The following is a 21,824-nucleotide window of genomic DNA, read 5'->3' on the forward strand; positions in this document are numbered from 1 at the left end:
GTGCATGAACTCTTTATATATAATGAAGAAACACTGTGCCCTCACAATTTCACCTGTGCCTGAGGGAATTGTCTAGTACCACGCACGCACGCAAGTAACGCACGTACGCACGTACGCACGTACGCACGTACACACAGTTGTCCCTCATTGACTATTTAAACAAACTTTATTTGCAGAATTGACAAAAACCTGAATGACATGAACTTTTACTCTTGAACTGATTTTTAAGAGCGTATTTACAGAAGAATAGGACGCACCACTCAGGAATTAAAACACTACACTTTTTTAAAGCACTTAAACAAGCACAAAATTGAGTTTTTCGTATAGTGATACATATTCTAAAGATGGCTTTTACATCACTCTCTATGCTAAACCTTGAAATGTATCTCTTGCAAACACCCACATTTCACCTCAGGGCTTCGCTAAGTGTTTGGAGTGTCTGTCTCTCCATCAACCTGACATTTCACATCCTGTCTGTGTATTTGTTTTTCATCAATTTCCTGTTAATTTCCTACATCTATTATTATAGCTCTTCTGCAGCTGTCAGTCCTACAAAGGAGAATGTTAAAATTGTGTTTGGCAAAAATGTGGGATGAAGACTCTTGAGACTGGTAATAGTTGTAAAGTCTAGATAGTAATGAGAAGGATTTCTATCTCCCCCTTGGCCTAATAACTGCTTTCACGCAGATAAAAGCAAAGTCAGTCACTCCTACACATACACCCGGCAGTGCCTGAGAATAAGATGAATAGTGTAAGTCTTCATATAGATGAATATGGATGGAGACCAGACAGACAGGGGTATTATGATGATGAGGATGATGACAAAATTGAACTATGAATTGGCAAACTGGACAATTATATGAAAGTTCACTCCCATGTTTATGTTTTGTGAATGTTTTATTTTTTTTCTGAATACACCAGAACGACTTTGAATGATCACAGAATTAGAGGAAAAGTAATGTTTATATGTTTTCTGTGAAGGAAGAAATATCATTTTCTTTCTGTAGTAGCATTAATATAAATGGCAGAACTCCATCCAGCATTTTCAGTTTATATTTTATCTTAGTTGAACTGGTGAAGCCGTAAACTAAACTCAGCTTTCAACAAACTCACATTCTAGCTTGCAGCTATTCGACTTCTGTTGCCCCCCCCCCCCCCCCCCCCCCCCCCAAAAAAATAAATAAATAAATAAAAATGCTCCTTTCATGTTCACTGTGCATTGCAGGAGAGCAGCAGGCCTCTCTTTTCTCCAGATAAATGAGCTAGCTTATTACTTCTCAAACTGCCTATTAGCACAGCTCACTTTGCGGGGAACCAGCAGTCCAGGGAGGAACGCAGCAATGATGACTTTGACTAGCAGTCTGGTTCCAGCATGTGTGAAACTGGATTTCTTAATTTACTCTGGCATCATATTTTAACTCCACACCCAACACCCTAAAATGTGAGCCTCTTTACCGATGTTCTAGAAAAGTTGGCACCCTGTTTGTTCCTGGAGCACGTTCCTAAGAAACAATATTGTGACATCAATCAATTTGTTTTGAGTCCAATTCATATTATTTTTCCTATTAATTTATTTTGTTAATTATTTTGACTGCCAGCAGTGACCTCAGCCCTAAACGTCAGGATCAGGCTCTACCTCATTGTCTTGTACAGTATTCAATGTGCTTCAGTGGGAGTGTGAATGGGGGGTGACTGTTGTATTTTGCTGCCAATCGGTAGTCTGACTGTGTAAGCATCAGTGTAGCTACACGTCCCAGTGGAGATAATACACAACAATCCATTTACTTCAAGCGGGAGCTGTTGCAGATCGCTTGTAGAGTCTTTGCTAAGCTGTCTGTGAATACAGTCCACCATCAGGACCCTGGCCAATTGAAGAGAACCAGCCGAAAAAACTGTGTTTAGCTTTTATCATTCCTATTATTGTAATATTACAAATGCACCGTGAAAATGAGCGACCACACACACACTACTTTTTATGAAGATCTCTGGAACATTGGTAACCTTTTTAATTTATTTGCTCAAACTGTTTCTTTTTGTTTTCCGATGGATTTCTTACTTACGAGAATGCTTTCTTTGTGCTATTCCACTTTTGTTTTTGTGCTGGGGTTACAGTATGTACTAACTGTTGTGTTGATTTGTCGTTCGCAGGGTGGACTGAGGAACAGCAAGCATGAGTGTACACTTTCATCACAAGAATATGTCCATGAACTGCGTTCGGGAATCACAGAGGAAAAGCTGCTCAATTGCCTGGAATCCCTCAGAGTATCTCTCACGAGTAATCCTGTCAGGTTAGTGACTCCTGCTTTTTCTGCTCACTGCAAACTGCCACTTGTAATTGGCAATGGCATCACTGTACAAAGTCCCCATTATGACTGGCAAACTTCTTTTTATGCTTTTTTTTTTTTTTGTGTGATAGGGCACTCACAACTGCAATGTCCACCAGTGTCTGCCGGTGTCAAATTTGACTATCTAACATCCATAATAATCCCAAAACCATTACATTTATCTGCTGTGTTTGTTAGGGAAACCACAAAAGTTTTCCTCTCATCATTTGTGTGTAAAAACTTTCTATTTGAACATATTCGTAGTACACAATAGAGGAAGAGTGTGTCCAAACTTTTTTTTTTTTTTTTCAAGGGAAGATAAGGAGAATGTATCACTGTATGTCTAATGTATTGAAGCTGGCAGCATTGAGTCAAATGTACCTAGTTATTTGTGTGTGTGTGTGTGTGTGTGTGTGTGTGTGTGTGTGTGTGTGTGTGTGTGTGTGTGTGTGTGTGTGTGTGTGTGTGTGTGTGTGTGTGTGTGTGTGTGTGGACAACAATTATAAATGGATCATGGGTGGTACCCGACGCCGTTTGAATACCTTTGCTTTCTTTAGTTAATCGGAAACAAAAACATTTTTCAAATTTTCCATCAATATAATATATGTGTTTTGAATTTTCAGTGGCATGTGTGTCACAAATCCAAATTCCTTTTTGACACACGGTGAAGTTCCAGAAGCTCAAAGCTTATTTAAAGTACATTAAATACACATACAGCAGCCATATGTCTGTACTCATGTATACTGTACTTTCCAGACTATAAGTTGCTCCTGAGTATACATTGCAGCAGTCAAAAAATGCTTAATATTTGGACATTTATTTCACAAAATCCTAGACCAAGAACAGACATTTGATCTCGAAAAGTACGTCGTTCAGTCTCATGGCTTGGTTTTCAGTGTGAAAACGGGTAGTAATTTCAAAGAAATTATTCCCAGCTAACATGGATAACATATTAATTCTGTGTTCAGACTTGTGGTTAATCTTCAGCGTGAGGCTGGTATATATTTTGGAATGGATTCTTTGGGGCATTTTGGCATATTTTATCCGTGACGGATGTACTGTATTTCACTACTGTCAAATGTTAAAGGTTAATGGTATCCTGCCATCTTTGACTTTATTTCACCCTGACGTCCTTTGGAAAAAAACACACACTAGTGTTAATGAAGATGGGACTTTCATTTCAAGTTTTGTCTGATATTTAAATTTGGACCTCAGGTTGGTGCTGTTTACATTCTCATCCTTTAATATTTTCAAGTATTTTCATGCAAAAAGTGATGGCAGACACAGTATATCTGCCAGACGATTGTATATGGTAGAACTAGAAGTTGCTTCTGAAGTACATTTAAGGCCAGAAGGCTCTAAATTCACCAAACCACACAATTTAAACTCCACAAGCATAAAAAAAAACATGAAGTATGAACCTAAAAACAAGTAAAGTAATGATGGAGCTGTGTAAATGAACCTTAGCTTTCAGCTAGCAATATCCTACATTACAAACTAAAAAAGTGTAATATTTTTTGGTAACCTATTTTAAATCCAAGAAAAACAAACAATATTTTAGGGATTTGACTTTCTTCCAAGCTTTGCTTGGTTGTTGAATCATTCAATATCAGCTCTCACAGTTGTTGTTTTCTTGCCTCATCTCTATTTTCCCTAAAATGATTTGCCTTCTGTCTTTAAATTATAATCTTCAAGTTTAATTTGGTCTCACTTGTGCAATGGGACCCTTAGTGACAGCAGATCATCTCAATTATTTACCGGCCCGCTGTTGAAGAGACGTTTCTTAATGTGAACCAATGATTGGTGCATATTAAATGGTCACCGGATAAGTGGAGTACAATTTTATTTTGAGTCTCAGTACTCAGACACAACCTGCCACCACAGCCTCAGAGAAGCTTCTATTTACTCTGTGTGGTACGAGTAGCATTGTCACTTCATTCTTGCATTTACAAATTTTATAAACAATTTTAGGAGTGCCATGGGTAATAACCTGATAATAACCTGCTGATTTGATGTGTCTGCCTGAAGATATTCAGTTGGCTGTTCGTGTGTGTGTGTGTGTGTGTGTGTGTGCGTGCGTGCGTGCGTGCGTGCGTGCGTGCGTGCGTGCGTGCGTGTGTATGTGTGTGTGTGTGTGTGTGTGTGTGTGTGTGTGTGTGTGTTTACCACAGCATTATGAATTGCAAAGTAGCTGAGTGATTATCCTCGGAGTGATGGCAGAGCTGTCCAAAATCTCCAGCAAGCTGTGGGGAGCCAAGTCAGCCTTTGCACTCAGAAAGACCAACTGGTGCCGAGGGGGTATAACTGAGGCCAAGGTTGCCCTGTGGGCATCTTTAAATGGCTGAACCTTTGACCAGCACTCATGAAGCCCTGTGCTTTATGAAGGAGCTGCCTCCCACGGATGCTATATGTGTCCAAGGAGCCACCTTTTGGTGGCCATGCTGAATATCACCGATCCCCTGCTCGTATTTACTCCCACTGTTATCTCTCTCTTGAGGAAAGTGACAGATTATTTTCATGCAGCATGGGTAAGATTAGGACTAATTAATATGAATGCACTTAATTGTTATGGATCACAACACCCCAGAAGTCAGCATTTGACTTGACTATGGTAATGTGACCTTTGTTCAGTTTACTTGCATGATACCTCCTATGGAAGCAACTGTGAAGGAGGTGCCAGGACACAATATGCAGAGCTTCCAGCTGAACTGTTTTTAGATATTTCAATGTTTATGATGTTAAATAAAACACATCACACAATAGTGTACTGAATAGCACTTTAAAATTTGTGTTAGTGCAGTTAACTATCTAACTTTAATCAGATTTATTGAAATCAGCTTGACCAAATTGTAGTTTTTCCCTATTCTTTGTCCCAGAAACAGGTTTTTATTATTACATCTTAATGTTAGTTATTATTTTTTTAGATTATGATTTTATTCCTTGTTTTGTTCTCTGCTTCTAAGCACCTGGGATGTTACTCCCAACACATTTTGCATTGGTATTTTAATATCTGTTTAACTTTACTCTTAATGAGGCCTTAAAATTGCCACTATGACAAGTACACCTGAGCAGTGAGCTCTGCGAGCAGCTGCCTCAGGCCACGTGTACATGACAATGTTTTCAGTTGAAAATGGAAAACCTGACACAACAAGGAGTCACTGAAAATTTTAGAATTTTTTTTTAAAAACGGCTCCCAAGGTGGACTTTTAGAAAACGCGCCGACTCCATCTCTGTGTAAAATCTTGAAAAACACAACTTTGTATTGCCGCAACTCCATGGAAATGAGGGAAAATGCAACTTTTCTGAAATGCTGCTACTGTGCGTGCACATCACGGTCATAGTTCTTCTGCAAACACACGGATAGATGGACATTGTTTTCAGCAACTTGGTCATCAGAACTTGTCATGTGTTTTTAACTATCTGTATGCATACAAATGTCCTCTCCTGCTTCTGCACTACAAACCTATCTTAAGGTATAAAGAAAGTTTTCTTCACCTTGGCAGTCAAAGCAAGAAGATTCCTAGTTTTTAGGGATGTCCCGATCAGATCGGTAGATATCGGATCGGGGCCGATATTGGTTATTTGTGAGTGATCGGGAATCGGCAAATCCAGCCGATCACCCCGCCGATCGAAAAAAAACAACCAAGCACTTTTTCACATCAGCTGCCGTAAAGCGAGTCCCTTTTGCGACCTGCTGTTAACTGACGTTAGCAGCCTAAAGCCATTGAGTGGATAAAATGTCAGCAGTCTGGAGGTATTTTAAGGTTGACAACGAAACTGGTCCAGCGGCCAGAGCTTCGTTTTACACAACTAATTTGATAAGACATCTAAAAAGTAAACATGCGGCGGAGAATGCTCAGCAAAGTCGGCAAAGACGATCATCCGTGGAAAAAAAGATGACGTAATCGCCCCCCCCCTCTTCCCCCCACTGCGGTCCGCAACATCACCTAATAACCACAACAATCCCGGACTACAAGCTCCGGTCGAGCTGCAGAAGATAGAAGCAGGCGGAGCGGGGCCATAGACCTATAAAACTAGAGTTATATATAGTGGTTTATGTGCAGAAGTCTACTTCTAAATTTCTATGTGGTCTGTCTTCTTCTGCGTTTTTGTTGTGTTTGGTGAGTCACAGCGCCCCTAAAGGCCTGGCATGTGTATTACATGCCCTGAAGCCTCGTGTTGAGCCGTGTTCATAGTGAGATGTGGACGGAAATTTTTGGGAGAAGGCCAGTGAGAAAAAAAGGTTGTTTTTTCGTCGTGTGGATGTACCCTCAGTTTACAACAACAACTAAAGAAAAAGCCGCAGCGAAGCAGCAAACTCGGTATGGCTTTAAAATAAGTACCCATAGGGGAGCTATATGGCGAAAAAAATAACCCAGAAGGTTACGCTAGTTTGAAGGGAGACTGGGATATTCTGAATAAGTTTTTGAGAGAACTATGTTCAAACTACTTTTGTCAAACAGGTTTTACCACTTTGAAGTGTTTATAATTCACATTGAAATGTAAATGTTTTGTGACAATTCACGTCAAACCTCTCATACTGCTTTAAGTGAAACTGAAATTTAATACACAAAGTTACGTTGTAGCCTACGAGCATTTATATATAAGACTTATTTATTTATTTTTATTATTGTATTTGCACTTTTTTAAGGAGTTATTTTCAACCCAACTTAACATTCTTAAGTCATTCTGAGAAGAAATTTGATTCAATAAGTGAGTTTTACAATGATTTCTAGCTAATCAAACCTTCTGCCAATAGTGCTTTTAGCGTCAGACATCTTAGTTGCTCCAAAAATAGCCTATTGAGTATATTTGCAATAGCAATGTAAGTATCGGATCGGGAAAGTATCGGTATCGGCCGATACTCAATTCTGAAAAATTGGATCGGTATCGGGGACAAAAAAGTGTGATCAGGACATCCCTACTAGTTTTAGTCTGTGTTGGGCCTTGGAGCTTCACTGTAGTTTCCTCAAATAGTCTAAAAACATTACCTTCAAAACATTAACAAGCAGTACTGAAGAGCGATAGATGTTTTAAAAAAAATTGTAAATTCTACATCTTTACTAGTCATAAAAGTACCACAAGACCCATTCTTAATACATATTATTATGTGCTGGCCTGTATTATCATTTTTTTCTGCCGTGCCTCACAGTTCAACACTGCACAGTTTTTCTCATTGCAGAGACAGACTCTCATCTCTGCTGTAACACTGATCTATACCCCCCGCTGGTTACTTCCCCATATTCCACTTTTCTCAAAGTTGAAAAGGCCACACAAACACTGTGTGAGATTGTCTCGCCTGCGTAAAAGAAAATTTGGATAAATCTTGAGCAGAATGCTAAAGTTCACGCCCTCATTTCTCCACCATTTATATATTAAAGGAGTCTGCCCTCCATGGCCCACAATCCTGAGTAAAGTACAGCACAGTGTGAAAGTTACTGGCACGAAAACAAGGCCTTGACTGGTTTTATATCTGTTATTTAAACTTGGAAAAGTAATTTTAAGTGCCCATGCCTTGCCTTGTACACTTGTGCTGAGTTTTATGAGACACCTGGTCTGAGATCTGAGATACATTTGATGCTTCTGGCCTTTTACATATTCCCAGTTAGACTCAGTGATTCGAGCCTTCTTGATTTTAGCTATGTGGTCACATGGTGAATAATTGTAAATCATTTAAAAGTTAGATGTGATCAGTTTTCCTCTCTGTGCTTGTTTGCTATTTCTGCATGTATAGCAGAACATTTTGTTATACTTTTGGATATTAATCCTGTAATGCACATGTCCCCCACACACTGGATCAAGCCGTTTAGTTTTGAACCCAGTATCTTGTTTAATTTAGCATAAAGCTTAATGCTGTATGCTGCAATGAAAGTCTCCCCATCAAAGTGGTGTTGTACTTCTCAGTGAGTGCTTACCACTGCTTTTTGTTTTTCCTCTGATGTTTGGGCAGCCTGCTAATTTGCTCCCAGAGGCCTGTGTTTGTCTAATAGTTTAATTGGCTGGGCTGTGCACCTGTTTGGCAGCACAGGTGGCTACAGGGCCATTGTGCTGAGGGCCTTATCTCCCAGGCAGTCCCACACAGGTGTGTGGCATGCAGCCTTTGCAGATCCACCCACAGATGGCATTGCCTAGAGCATCGGCTGCCTTCTCTGTTTCTGCTCTCGTCTCCTCAGCTGCCATGTTTTCCACTTCTCTCTCTGTCAAAAATTTCCCCAGCCAATTATTTATCCTCTACTTCATTCTCCCCTTTTTAATTTTGTCATTTGGATACTCGCTTCTTAATTTAGAAGTGTCAGATTGACTAGCCACTTTTCATTAATTTCTTAATCCACTGACATGAAGTGAGATGCCAACTTACAGAAAATTACAACCCACTTATTTTCTCATTTAGTGCGAGAGAAATCCTGGGGTGTGTCAGCCTGGCCTTCCTTTCATGCTCATTTCATAGCTGCGTTGTCTGCTTTGCTGTGTGGAAGCATTGATGTGATCCATTAGAAATACAGTGGCTTGCAAAAGTATTCATACCCCTTGAACTTTTCCACATTTTGTCACATTACACACCACAAACATAAATATATTTTATTGGAATTTTATGTGAAAGACCAACACAAAGTGTCACACAATTGTGAAGTACAAAGACAATTATACATGACTTAAAAAATTTTTCACAAATGAAAAAATTGAAAAGTCATTTATTTTTATTATTATCACAATATCATAAGAGTATTACATTATGTATGTTTATATTTAGTTAAGGAATTATGGGACATTTGCCAGATGTATTTTTCAGGTGATAATTCCAATCTGAAATAGTGAAGATTCCTCTGATTTCAAGCAGCGACTACTCTGTTAATATGTCTTTCCGAAATAAAAAAAAGTAACAGAGGAGTGATTTTAGTGGTATTGGGCACAAGAATGCTCATTCGTTTGAAGTTGGCTGTGTTTAGCTCGCAGCTTTACACTATGACTCCGTCAAATCCCGACAGTGACTTCCATATTAGATTTGCTTGGTCTCAGATCCCTAAGTCATATTTAAGTGAAATTGAACTGGGCTCCTAACTTTTCATTATGTGAAATCTTCATGGTACAAGTCAGACATTTCCTCTGGAGCGTTTTCTTGCGGGGTCTTTTTATGGAGGCGGGAGACATTTGCTGACACTGGAGTTTCTCTCTGTGTCTGTATACTCGAGGTGCGGGCTATTGTGATGATCTTGCTGCTGAGCAACACGGGGTGTCTCCGCATCTGAATCAGTCTCACCAGCTTTTCTCAGTTGAGTGTGTGTAGCTGTGTGCTGAGGGCTGCATGGAACAGTAGTAATGGGTTTTTTACGAGCTCTGGAGTTACTACGCCTGCTAACATAAAGTTACAATGTCTTGTTGATTCTCTGTTCTGATGCCCAGTTTGATGATCACCCAGAAATGTATTTGAAAATATATGTCTACTATGTGTACTATGGCCAGCACACTACTGATAACCTTCAAATGATCTCTATCGCTATCCAACGTCTTTACCTCTCCATCCAACTTGTGGGTACTGGAAGCTGAAGCTGATCACAGCTGGATTAGGGTTGCCGATCAATCAAAGAACCAACACAGAAAGTTGCACTAGCTGTGTGTAGATAGTGACTTTTTAGTCAGATTCATTGAATTCTTTCAAGCCCCGGCTCACTCACACATCTATGTTTTAAGTGAAAACACACCTCTTTTGTGTTTTTGTTTTAGAAAAGTTTGACGCTTAAATGGGAAATGGACTTGACTTAAAAAGTGCTTTTCAACTGCATGAGCAGTCCCAAAGTGCTTTATATCATGAACCACATTCACCCATTCACACACACTTATGCATCAATGGTCACTGCAGCCATGCAAAGCACTGTCAACCCATTGGGAGCAATTTTGGGGTTCAGTGTCTTGCTCAGGGACACTTCAGTATGTGGACAGGTCTAGATGGGAGTACCACTCTGGAAGCCGCCATTGTTGTTATTGTCCATCTACTCGCACATGTGCAGAAGAACTATTTATCACAGCCGTGGTGCACATTGTGACAGCCAGCCTGTCCACACCCCCTGCAATCATTACTGGTGCACTGAGCGTACTGATTCTGAGAGGCGCTGCTTTTAAAATCTCCGCCTCACCTGGCAGTGTTGAGGAAACGCGTCTGAGCTCCTATGCTTGTTAAGGGAGTTAAGTACTCCTCATAGAACGTATTCGCGTCCGGCTGTGGGTTCCTCTGTACAGACCCGGACTCCACAAACATCTCCTTCATCCAGCCCACTGCAGCTCCACTATTTCTTCTCAGCTCCCCCTCTTCTGTTTATGATGAACTTCCCTGTGCTGTTCCTGAAAGATTTCCATGCCCCCTTTCCAAGCCATCACAACACATGCAGTGACAACTTTTCAGAAAAGTAGCATTTCCCCCCCTTGCAACGATGAAATAGAATTTTTTTCAAAAAGTAGTTTTTCCAGTGACACTGAATTGTCGTTGTCGTGTGAACAAACACTCAAACACACCATTAGGTTTCCATTTTCACTTGAAAACGTTGCGTGAACAAGGCCTTAATCAGTTAAACAAGTTTTTATGACAAATTTCTAATTGTGTCAGTGTTTAGATGCATTACTTACGGTCCGCACAACACCAATTCACATCATCTTCGGACTGTTCATAGAGGAAGGCACATGAGCTCAACACTAAAGTTTGGATATTTGTGCATTAAAGTGAGAATTCCGGCCCTTGACACCATCAAAACAGCCTTTTTTAAGATCATTTAAGATATAATGTTGTCTTATTGATGGTGATTACTGTCACTGGGTGTGGCAAACACAAAGTAAAAGCCAACCTAATTATAAGGTGTCAAAAGTCTACTCCCTTGGTATACAAGTGTTAAAAGTAGTGCCTGGCACTCTCATTTTCTTTTCTCTTTTTCCCTTGATTTTTCTGTCTGCTGTGTGTGCAACAACCAATTAACACCATCACTAAAGACCATACCCATCTGTCCCTCTGCTGTTTTCGACTGTTGAAATAAATATGAACATCTAAATGTCTTGACAGGTCGCATAAAAGCTCTCGACAGCAAAGGTCTGAAATCCCGTCTGGCACGGGGAGGAAGTGTGAGTCGTGGCTCTCAGTACAAGTGCTCTGAGTTAACACTGCCCTGATGAATGATACTTCTGTGAGGCTCTCAGTCGACATCGAGGAGAAAGCTCTGTCTGACATGAATTCTTCACAGGTATTAATACTTGTTTCAACTCAGCCATTTTTGATGTGAAAATATCGCAGGGAGTCATCCATAATTGATCCCCTGTTTTCACTTTGTTATCCTGGAAAGTGCTTTTCTAAGCTCAATCAAACTCCCTGTCAATTTTTAAATGTAGCTTCAAATAAATTTTAATATTTATTTATTTTATTCCCAAAGCATTATAACACACAGCACTTAACAGATATGCAAAATTTTGCACATATAAAGAGATTGCACATGCTTGTCATTTAAAAGTATCTATTGGAAGCTTTTGCTGTTGCTGCAGGTTGAGTCAGGAGGCGTTGCCAGTCAGGCGGCCCATCTGTGGAGGCAACATTTCAATTAATTGAGCTTGGTGCAACTATGTGATATGAGAGAATCTTATTCTTGTGCGTGTTGATGCGCATGTGCTGAATGTTTTAAGGTGTGGGTGAGAGTTTTGATGTGTTTGAGTGGAAAGCGTTCAAGTTCTGGGCTTAACCAAGAGGAAGAGCAAGCTGGGGGTGTCGCATTTAGTTTTATCAGGGTTTAGGATTTAGTTTATTATTTAGATGTTTGGTTTTGAGTTTTATTTGTTAATATGAGCTTTCTTTTATTTAACCTATGGTTATAGGTTTGTATGGAAGGATTTTAACAAAGCTAATGTTCTTGATATCACCTCTGGAGCTTTTAATGGTTTCATCCAATTGACTGGGCTGTATTTAAGGTGCCTCTGGTTCTGCTGCTGGAGGAGCCACACTCCTGTGTCCTCCAATGTACTTTTTGCGCCTTGCACTTTTTGTATTTTGTACTTTTGAAAATAAAAAAGACGAGGCCCACCCAACATCTCCTTTTGACTACTCACTGAACTAACCGCTCTCCGGCCAGTCTGGGCCATATCGGGGATCCGAGCCTAACATGGGGCATATGGTAGTCTGCCGACTTTCAGCTTCCTGGAGAAAGAAACTACCTAGTTCCCACATTCGAGTCAGGTTTTAATATCATCCTGGTCGACGTGAGGGTGGGCGATGGTTCAACACAAGAGGCCCAAACCCGAACCTGTGAGAAACACAAGACATCTTGTGGCTGTTTTCTACGGCAAACAAGTAAAGTTAGATTCGGTGGCTCCTGCTGTGGTCATTTTCTTTGCACTTCTCGACAAGTCTTGACTTTCTAGACTCTCATTGTTATTATAAAACACTCAAATTCCTCAGCCACTTGTCATGAAAACAAGACTGGGGGTGGGGGAAATGATTTGATTGATAAAAAAGAAAAAGAAAAAAAAATGTGTGTGTGTATATATATATATATATATATATATATATATATATATATATCAAGAATGGAATTCTAAATTTTTTTAGGAAGGGGCTATCATTCTTGTTTTAGAACATTAAAAGAGTTTTATTTGACTGTTAAAGTTGTTATGAGACCGTCTTCCAAAGACGTGATGAGCAGCTAGAAATGAGCAAGTTAACTAGTTTTTACCCTTGTGGCTGACTTTAGAGTTGATGTTTGCCCTTCTTCCTCAGAGGCAGTGAAAATGATTTTGGAGACATAAATGTCCTCAGTGTCTGAGTGTATTTTAAGAGTGATGCCTCTTTCATTTTACTGCACCATCTGTTAACCTCCGAGATAGCCATATCAGTTAGAGCCCCAGAATGATGCATACATAATTCAGTAATATCTGTTTCAAATTTCATAATAATTTAGACTGCAATTATTTAGTTCAAGTGTAGAAATACCCACCCCTTATAGAGGACATTTAAATGTTTAATATTGTTCCTTGTAATGTTTTGTAATATTGCTATTTCCTTGGTTTCATCAAAGTTAAAGTGTTTTGAATGTGTTTAATTATATTGCTAACAATTATTTAAAAAATCTTGAAATATTTCTTTCTTTTTTTTATGTTTGTCGTAACCCTTCATATCTATGTGCTCAGAGCTTATATCTGACACATATCTTAGCAAAAAATCTTTCCAATCTGTTTAAAGTCACAAAGCGATGCATGTGTGTCTCTGCTTTTATGCTCAGGAATAAAAAGCATTTATCACCTTCCCTAACCAACAAAACTCATATTGTCAGTGGCAGAATTTAGGAGAGCTTCCGAGCTGTCCTCAAGTTTTACTGCTTCACAGACGTCAAATAATATCGCAAATGCAGGTGCTCACGCTCAAGGAGGCATTCGCTGACACTTTGCAAATACATCTTTGGTAAAAGGTGGCCATGACAACAGCTTTATGATTTTGCAAATAGAATCGGGTCCTTTCAAGAGAGTGCTTGCCGGTGGACCCCCCATCTATTTCTTTGAAAGACGAAACTTATCCTTGTAAAGGTATCAAGGAGTGTGTCTGATCAGTTTTCAGTTTTATATGATAACAAAAACTATTCAGTTGTTGAATTAATAGATGCCTTATTTGGTCCAGCAGTGTGCCTGTTGCACTGCAGCGGTCTTGTCTACCGTCTGCTTCCTGCACAGATTCGTATGGAGGAATCCTTGGTGTTCTGGGAATAATTAGCAATTTCACCAAGTGTCTTGCACTCAGTGGGAGGTCATTTCAAAGCATCTCAGGAGTGCGGCGTGCTGTCAGCTGTCTGCACTTAATAGTTGATTTAATCCTGATAGAGACTTCCACTTTCTCTTACTTTACACTCTTTTCATGCGCACTCACTGGAGCACCTTCAGTTCCATCTTTATGTATGTAGTAGATTCTCAGTCTCTAGTAGCGCTTGGTTTTGGAGTCAAGCTGAGACTCAAATATCATTAGAAGTGCAGAACAACTCTTTTTCAGCACTGCACTCTTTCTGTTCCTCTGCTTGCTTGGTTACAAAAGAAACCTAATTTTATGTCGTGCTGATGCCAGATGTATTATCCTCATCCGGTGTTGCTTGCTTTAGAACCAGTGTCAAACATTAGTACCACGCCAGTTGGTTCTCTGAATGGTTCTTCACAAGTAACTGAATGAGGATTTTTTTCCCCCAATAATGTCATAACAATATTTTGCAAAGAAATTACTTTGTCAAACAGTTAATCTGTCAAGGACACGGATGTTGCATGTTCTTTAGTTCATTTAGGACCTATGCCAGCTGGCAGGAGAGAAAGACCGGCCTGAGATATTTTCAGGACAACTAAGGCGAGTGACAGCATGAATGAAGAGAGTGCATGTTAGCGGCAGGTACATGTGAAACATAGCTGCTGCCTCTTGTTCCCTCTGAGGGACGCCACAGGTCAGTGATTTTGACTTTGTTTGTATCTTTAATGCTTGAAGCACTCTGTGTTCATTATGTGGCACTCAGTGAATTTCTTGGCAGTGACAGCTCAGCTCATATCCAACCACAACTTCAAGTTTTAGTGTGTTACAGCTTCGGATACTTTGTGAAGGGTTTAAAATGTTTATTAATATGTATCTTCCAGATGTCATGTGGTTGTTTCAGGTGATTCAAGAGTCAATTTATCTACTTGATGATCTCTTCATAAATGTTCCAATATGTTTGCTGAGTAATCAACAGGATGGTGTTTATAATCTCGTGACAACAGCAACAGAAAGTGTTTCGGCACCTGAGTACAACGAAGGCCTTGTTTATATGTCAACTTTTCAAGTAAAAATCCACGTTTTTTGCATTTTTGTTCCGAAAGAGTTCTGCGTTTGCACGGCAGCATTTTGAAAGCGACATCTGTTTACAAAGAAATGGAAGAAACGCTGAAAACTATGTAGTTTTTATGTTAGACCACTAGGTGGAGCTCTTGGTTGTTTTTGTAATGAAGCACAAGCGCGGAGAACAAAACGCTATAAACATTAACAATAGCGAGTACATGGACATTCGTATGGACCTACGACAATGTTGGATTATTATTTCGGTGACTGTCAACTATAGAATACCAAGTCCCAGGAGAATCTGGACTGAGAGTAGTGACACTCTGGAGCCCGCCATTGTTGTTATTGTCCATCGACTCGTTCATGTGTGAAAGAACAATTTACTGGTGCCGTGGTGCGCATTTGCAGCAGCAGCGTTTCAGAAAAGTTGCATTTTCTCCAGTTGACAAGGAGACGGAGTTTCACCTTGGGAGCTGTTTTCAAAAAGTTGCATTTTCGGTGGCTCTGAGTACTGTAAACCGTAAACGGACAAAACTTGTATAATAACTTGTGTAAAGTAAAAGTGTAAACGGGACCTAAAAGGAAAACCAGCGATATGAGCTCTCGTTAAATGCTCTTCAGCTTAGCTTCTGTCTTGAAAAATTCAAACCATGAACCTGCTGCGGTGTTTGAGGTTTCCTCCATCTGCTCCGCCTTTATATTGGGCGGCACGTTGCACCATCACACGTCCTCCTCTCATCGGGTCGTAGCTCAAAGGGCCTGCAGCATACAAGACAGATGTGGTCTTAATGTTTTGATCAGTGCTTGTGTGTCTTAGTTGATACTCTATGGACACTATTGTGATGATGTTTGCATGAAGCTTTGAGCACATCTGAGCCTGTAAGTATTACAAACATCACAATCTTTTGTCCCACTAGTGTAGACGCAGGATCTAAGAAGAACAAATTTGCTCTTTCTTGGTTTCCACTGTGTTGTGTGAGGAGAATTAAAGGCTCGGGGGACCTCTGGCTTGGCTTAACGTTTGCTCTTGTTTTTGTTTCTTCTACAGTCAAAATGTTGGCTAAGAAAATAAGATTGCATGCTCTGTTTTGTATTTGAGTTGTTCCAACTTTTGCAATGACACTGTCAGCTGGAGCCTTGGTCTAAGAATTACTTTTGTTTTGTTCAATTATCTGCTTTTAGCACGATTCAACCTCAGAGCTTCTTTTTTTCTAAATGTAAATATAGCAGATATATTTTAATAACTCTTGGAAGATAAGGCTCAATTCTTCAATTAGTGGTTTTAATTAGTGTCTGTTGATTTCCATCAGTACAATAAAAGTTACACAGAAAACATTCATCAAAGAAGGAAGACAATAATAGCTCTTTATAAACTGTGCTCCTCTCCTGATGATGTAGAAAATCTAGTTCATATTTTATATCAAATAGCTGTTATCTGATATGTCTTGTGCATTATAGCCATTAAATTGATCAGAGTGTAATGTAGCTCCATGTTTGCCATGGTAAATCACTGAGAAAACACTAGTGGTGCCTGGTTTCATGCAATATTGTTCAGACCTATTTGTTGCATGGTGCATCGGGCTACAATTGGAATTCTGTAGCACTGAAGGGGTTGGGAGTCCCGCAGAGGGACAGTTGTACAGCTTGGACTGTAATACAATCTGAAAGATATTGCACTTGCACCGGAGCTTTCAGTAACAAAGCTCTCCACCTAGGCCTGATAAAATGATAAAATGATAAAAACCAGCCTATAGACTGAAATCAATGCGACGACACAAGCCATCTAAACATGGGGAGCAGTGATCAGTCAAACAGAAATAGTGAGACAGTGCGTGCCTCTCTCTGTTTCTGTCGCTGTCGAGTCACTTACTGTGGGTGGTGATGCGCAGTAATCTTTCCATCATGATCTAACATTTCCCTTGCCAAGGGTTTATAGAGCTCACCACACACTTTATATGTTCTCTTCCACACTCTTCGCTGTGGTATTTCATCTTCGGTGTATACAATATATGATTTAAGCACTTGTAGTCTCTTGACCAGGACATTGAACGCTGAGTAGAAATGAGTACCGCTCTGGATACTCCTTCACCTTTCTGAATAAATGAATATCAGGGAAATTTGTTTATACAGTCTGTCACATGTAACATACCTCACAAAATAATCACCACCATTATTTTGCCAAGATATTGTTAAAATGCCATACGGGCGTATTGATTGCAATAAGGTTACAAGTTGTTCACGAATCTGTTGGCAGCGAGAGAAAGCTACTGAAAGTTCAAAGTTTTGTACCTGCGTCCTCAAAGCAGCAGGACAATGTGTCGGTCGAGAGGATGATCCAGGTCAAAGGTTATTGTCTGTTCAAGACATATGACTGTGTTTCAGTTTAGAAGTCTCAGTGGGTCTTCAATAGGCGGAAGACGGGAAGAAAAGTTTAATGATATTTTTGTATAGTAGTTGTAGAAGGCTTAAGACAACAGAAAGAGCATGCAGTTTACATATGGCATTTAACTTTTGCATATTTAAGTGAATATATATGTATATATATATATATATATGAATGATTATTTGAAGAGCTGATGGTGTTTTGATTGTCACAATTTGAATTTCAAGCAATCAAACCACATTATGATAAGTCAACGTGTACATCTCACATCTCTCCCTCTCAATCCGTCTTTATGTCTGCCTTGTGATCAGCTGGTGATCTGTCTCCTCTGCATCCCTCTGCATATGAAATTCATGCTGGGATGAGCTCCAGACCCATGTCACTATGAACAAGATAAGCAGGTTGAAATTGGATGGATGTGTGGTGGGTTAGTCTTTTTTTTTATTTTTTATTTTTTTATTTTTTCACTTTGTCTCATGCATAACTGCATTAAATCAGGCTGCACGTGTCAAAAAGTCAGTAATGTCTTTTGGGAAACAGATTATATTTGACAAGAAGACAAAGGATCATCTCCCTGCAAGACATGTTGAGTTTTTCTATCCAATTCACAGCAGTATTGATGAAAGGCTGCAACTTAATAGAATTTTGATGAAGCTGAAAGGTTGTTGGCTTGAAACACACTTTTCTTTTTTTTTTTTTTCTGAGCAGGGGTTCGTGGGATAAAATGTATGAACTTCAGTGCATACATTTTACAGCAGTTAACGTAGCTACAACATAATTGCGTTAAGCCAGCAGAAATAACAGAAAATATAAAATAAGAAATTGCTTCTCTAAGACCGAAGCATGAATTTTTCATTTTGCCTGCGGTATGTACATGATTGCAGAAAGTAACACAATTTGGTGGCACTTAACTAGAGGATTATAGCCATCAATATTAGATGAACAAGTTCTCCCCCCCAAGTTAATGAAATCCTTGGATGTATGCCCACATTACAGGAAGAGACTGATAAGGAGAGGATCTGATCTCTTGTTCCTTTGAAGATGAAGGGCCTTCTATTTGACCAAACACGTTTTGTTGGTTTCCTTCTTTAACATGAATGATTATTGGATTAAAACAAACACCTCTGATGTTATTAATTTCTAATAAATATATCATATGTTCCAATGAAGAACACTTTCCATGATTTAGAGGTAGAACAGATAAGTAGGAAACTTTGTTATTACTCCAACTTTTTGGACAAATACCAGTATTAGTATTGTTATTTGTGTTAGTAGCTGTTATGTATGCTGTCCATTGAGGCAGTTTCTTTGATGAACATAGAGAGGGGGGCTTTCATAGCCTCAGGACAGACACAATAGAAGTACCATCTCTCATTTGGCAACTTTGGGGACATTTAGAAGGCAAGCTGTAGAGGACCTGAGGGTATACGTGAGGGGACAGAAAATGATCGACAGTCTGGTGCGCGGGGGGAGGACAGAAAACATTTAGTGCCTTAAAAACCTTGAGGAGGACTGCATTATGTTGCAACCTGCAGCAAGACGTACATTTTTGATGAAAAAGAATTTACTGCACAGACGATGCCGCTCCCTCCTCTGTTTTTATGTCTATTCTGCTTCAGTCCAACTATAACACAGCCAAGGCAAACACAGAGCAGACAGCAGATACTTTCCACAAACATCTGCTGCAACATTTCTAATTTTTATTCTCTTTTAATTAGTGCTGTTTCTCCACTCATGCTATTTATTTGTAAAGCTCAGGGACTTGTTTTGTGATTAATTCAGAACTGTGATTATTTTCTCCTCAATGTCACTTTCACCAGAGTGTACATGCTTGATTTGGATTGGTATTTATCTGAGTTTCTTTCTTTCAACTCCGTGCGATGATTTCAGATACGTTTGAAATCAAAGCACACTCATCCTGGCGTGTGGACACATGAAAACATCAAGCATTTGATTGCCTTATAAAAATGTGTCAGTGGGCACTGTAATACAGAAAAGAAATGGATTGCAAGATTTGAGAATTGTCAGTTTGCCAATTTTTTAAGCAAGCATTTGCAATTTTTTAGACTGTAAATTGAGGTTTTGTCTGACTCTGATGGCCGCAATGGCTTCCAGTCAGTGAACGGCTTCTGGACTGCTCGTCCTGCTTATATGTTCTCAAACACAACAGATGTCCGCTTGTTTCCCCCTATATTTATTCCCAGCTTCCCTTCTACACTGTGGGGACATCACGAGAATCATCACAAGGAAATTCTTATCACAACGTTTTTATTTCTTCTTTCATTGTCAAGTTAAGTTTCTTCTCCCCGCAGGAGTCCCTTGTTAAACAAGATGATTTATTTATTTGTTTAAGAGAGTCCAATATTTGTGCTTTGCCGTGACGACGGCGGAGAGAGAGAACGGCAGCTATCAAAGGGAACAAAGAAAACAAAACAAGTGGGGAACGCAGCGCTAGGCTCAAACTGAATTTTGCTGCTTTTGTCATACCCCTTGAAAGCACAGCGGGGACGGAATAATCCTGACAAAGAGCGCGTGTGAATAGTCGAGTCATTGTTTGTAAATTAATAGATAAGACGGTATGTGGAAATAAAGACGCTCTTCATACGTCAATTTCAATGGATTTACCAGCAGTGGATAATAGCAGATAATAAAATTGGTAAAAATGTTAAATGTTGCACAGTTACGTGCAGCACCATGTGGCCGACATATGTTTATGAAGGAGTGATTATGTGAACTATTTCCTTTTCCATACCCCACACCTCACTTCACCCATTACCTGGCATCTAGGAAGCCCACACCAAGGTCACACAGTGTCGTCAACAACATTTGTCTTCACAAATCTTCCCATTCCTTCCTCTCCAAAGACTGACATCACCAGTGTTATTAAGGAGCATAAACAAAACACTGTGGACTCAATGAATGGCGCTCCCTCGGCCGTGTCGCCTCCCTCTTCTCTTTGTTGTGCCAGTCTTTCATTTACTGCCGCCACCTCTACATCACAAATACAGCCGCTTTGTTTTTCTGCTGTAAACTGAGGCAATGTGTGTTCCTTTCTCTCCTTCAAGGCCTTCAGCAAGCACATGCTGAAAGCAAATGCTCAAACCAGAAAGCTTTTGGCAAACAGTCATTTCTAAGCACATTTAGAAACATTGTGATGTTTAGTTTTTTTCCCATTTTTTTTATTAGGGAAACATATCTTCATTTTGCACCACAGTAAGCATTAATAACATAAATATTGGGGTCTTATGTGTGTGTCAGTTAATTGTGAGTGATGGTCCGTGAGCGGGTAGGGTAGTGAAAAGGTTGGGGATTGTTTTGTGTTGTCATTTAGTCACATATCAAAGAAATATCTCACCTTAGCTTTGTTTGTTGCCTCAGGCTAATGCATCACTGCCCTAATTGAGGGTCTCTCCCGACTCGCTGTGTCAATACAGATGGTTTTAATACTCAAACCAATATTATTTCAAAAAGGCGGGATAAATCATTGACTTATGCCCAGTTAATGTCAGGAAATTGCCCCATGTATTTTGCTTTATTGACAGTCAGGGGGCCCGAAAACAAGTAATGCTAATGACATAATCTGACTGTGACCACACTGGCCCTCCCTCCCACCCTGCTCCCGTCTCTCCTGGCTGAGACAAACAGGCTCATCTGCACTGGATCATTTGCTGTCTCCTGATACGCTGTGGTTTATAGCCAATTATCTCCCACGATCCATTATCGATTACAGTGTTATCTTTCTTGCATTGCTTAATCTTTTGGCACAGTAACATCGTAGCTCACAGGGGGGGCCTGGACACAAACTACTTAGCGATGGGAGCTCTAGTTAAGATGGATGGGTGTTCATTTGCTTGTAAATGGATACAGTTTAAATTCAAACAGATTCATGTTGTGTTCGGCATCGTGGAGAGGGCAGGGTGTTTTTTATTTGGAGCGATCCCTGTAAGGAATTAAAACGCACCACAACAGTCAATTTATCCAGTTAAGTGTAAAACCTCTGAAATTAGTCTGAATGACTGATTTCCTCTGAGACTAATACAATATTGTTTGTGTTTGCCTCCTTCTGCCGATCGGCATGATTTACAGTGCAACAGGGCAATAAGTGTTTGACCGCATATTGTGTGATCTGATGTTTTTGCTTTTCTCTGTTTGTGGTTTTTCTTTTCCAGTTGGGTTAATAACTTTGGCCATGAGGGCCTTGGCCTTCTACTGGATGCTTTGGAGAAGCTCCTGGACAAGAAACAGTGAGTTCATTCGCTGGACATTGCATCTCTGTCTTATTATGTAGTTTGATTCAAATCAGCAAATT

At 39.8% G+C, this 21,824-nt stretch overlaps 1 protein-coding gene across 3 annotated transcripts in view; it reads left to right on the plus strand.

Annotated features, from left to right (window-relative positions):
- Positions 1-21,824, plus strand: part of diaph2 (diaphanous-related formin 2) — a 391,029-nt gene that overhangs the window by 100,760 nt on the left and 268,445 nt on the right. For all 3 annotated transcript variants that reach the window (XM_080465403.1, XM_080465404.1, XM_080465405.1), the window contains 2 exons: positions 2,149-2,288; positions 21,685-21,759. In XM_080465403.1, coding sequence (XP_080321529.1) covers positions 2,149-2,288; positions 21,685-21,759 — 215 coding nt within the window. The remainder of the gene's footprint in view (positions 1-2,148; positions 2,289-21,684; positions 21,760-21,824) is intronic.

This window comes from Lipophrys pholis (genome assembly GCF_963383615.2).
Source record: "Lipophrys pholis genome assembly, chromosome: 6".
Lineage (NCBI taxonomy): Eukaryota > Metazoa > Chordata > Actinopteri > Blenniiformes > Blenniidae > Lipophrys > Lipophrys pholis.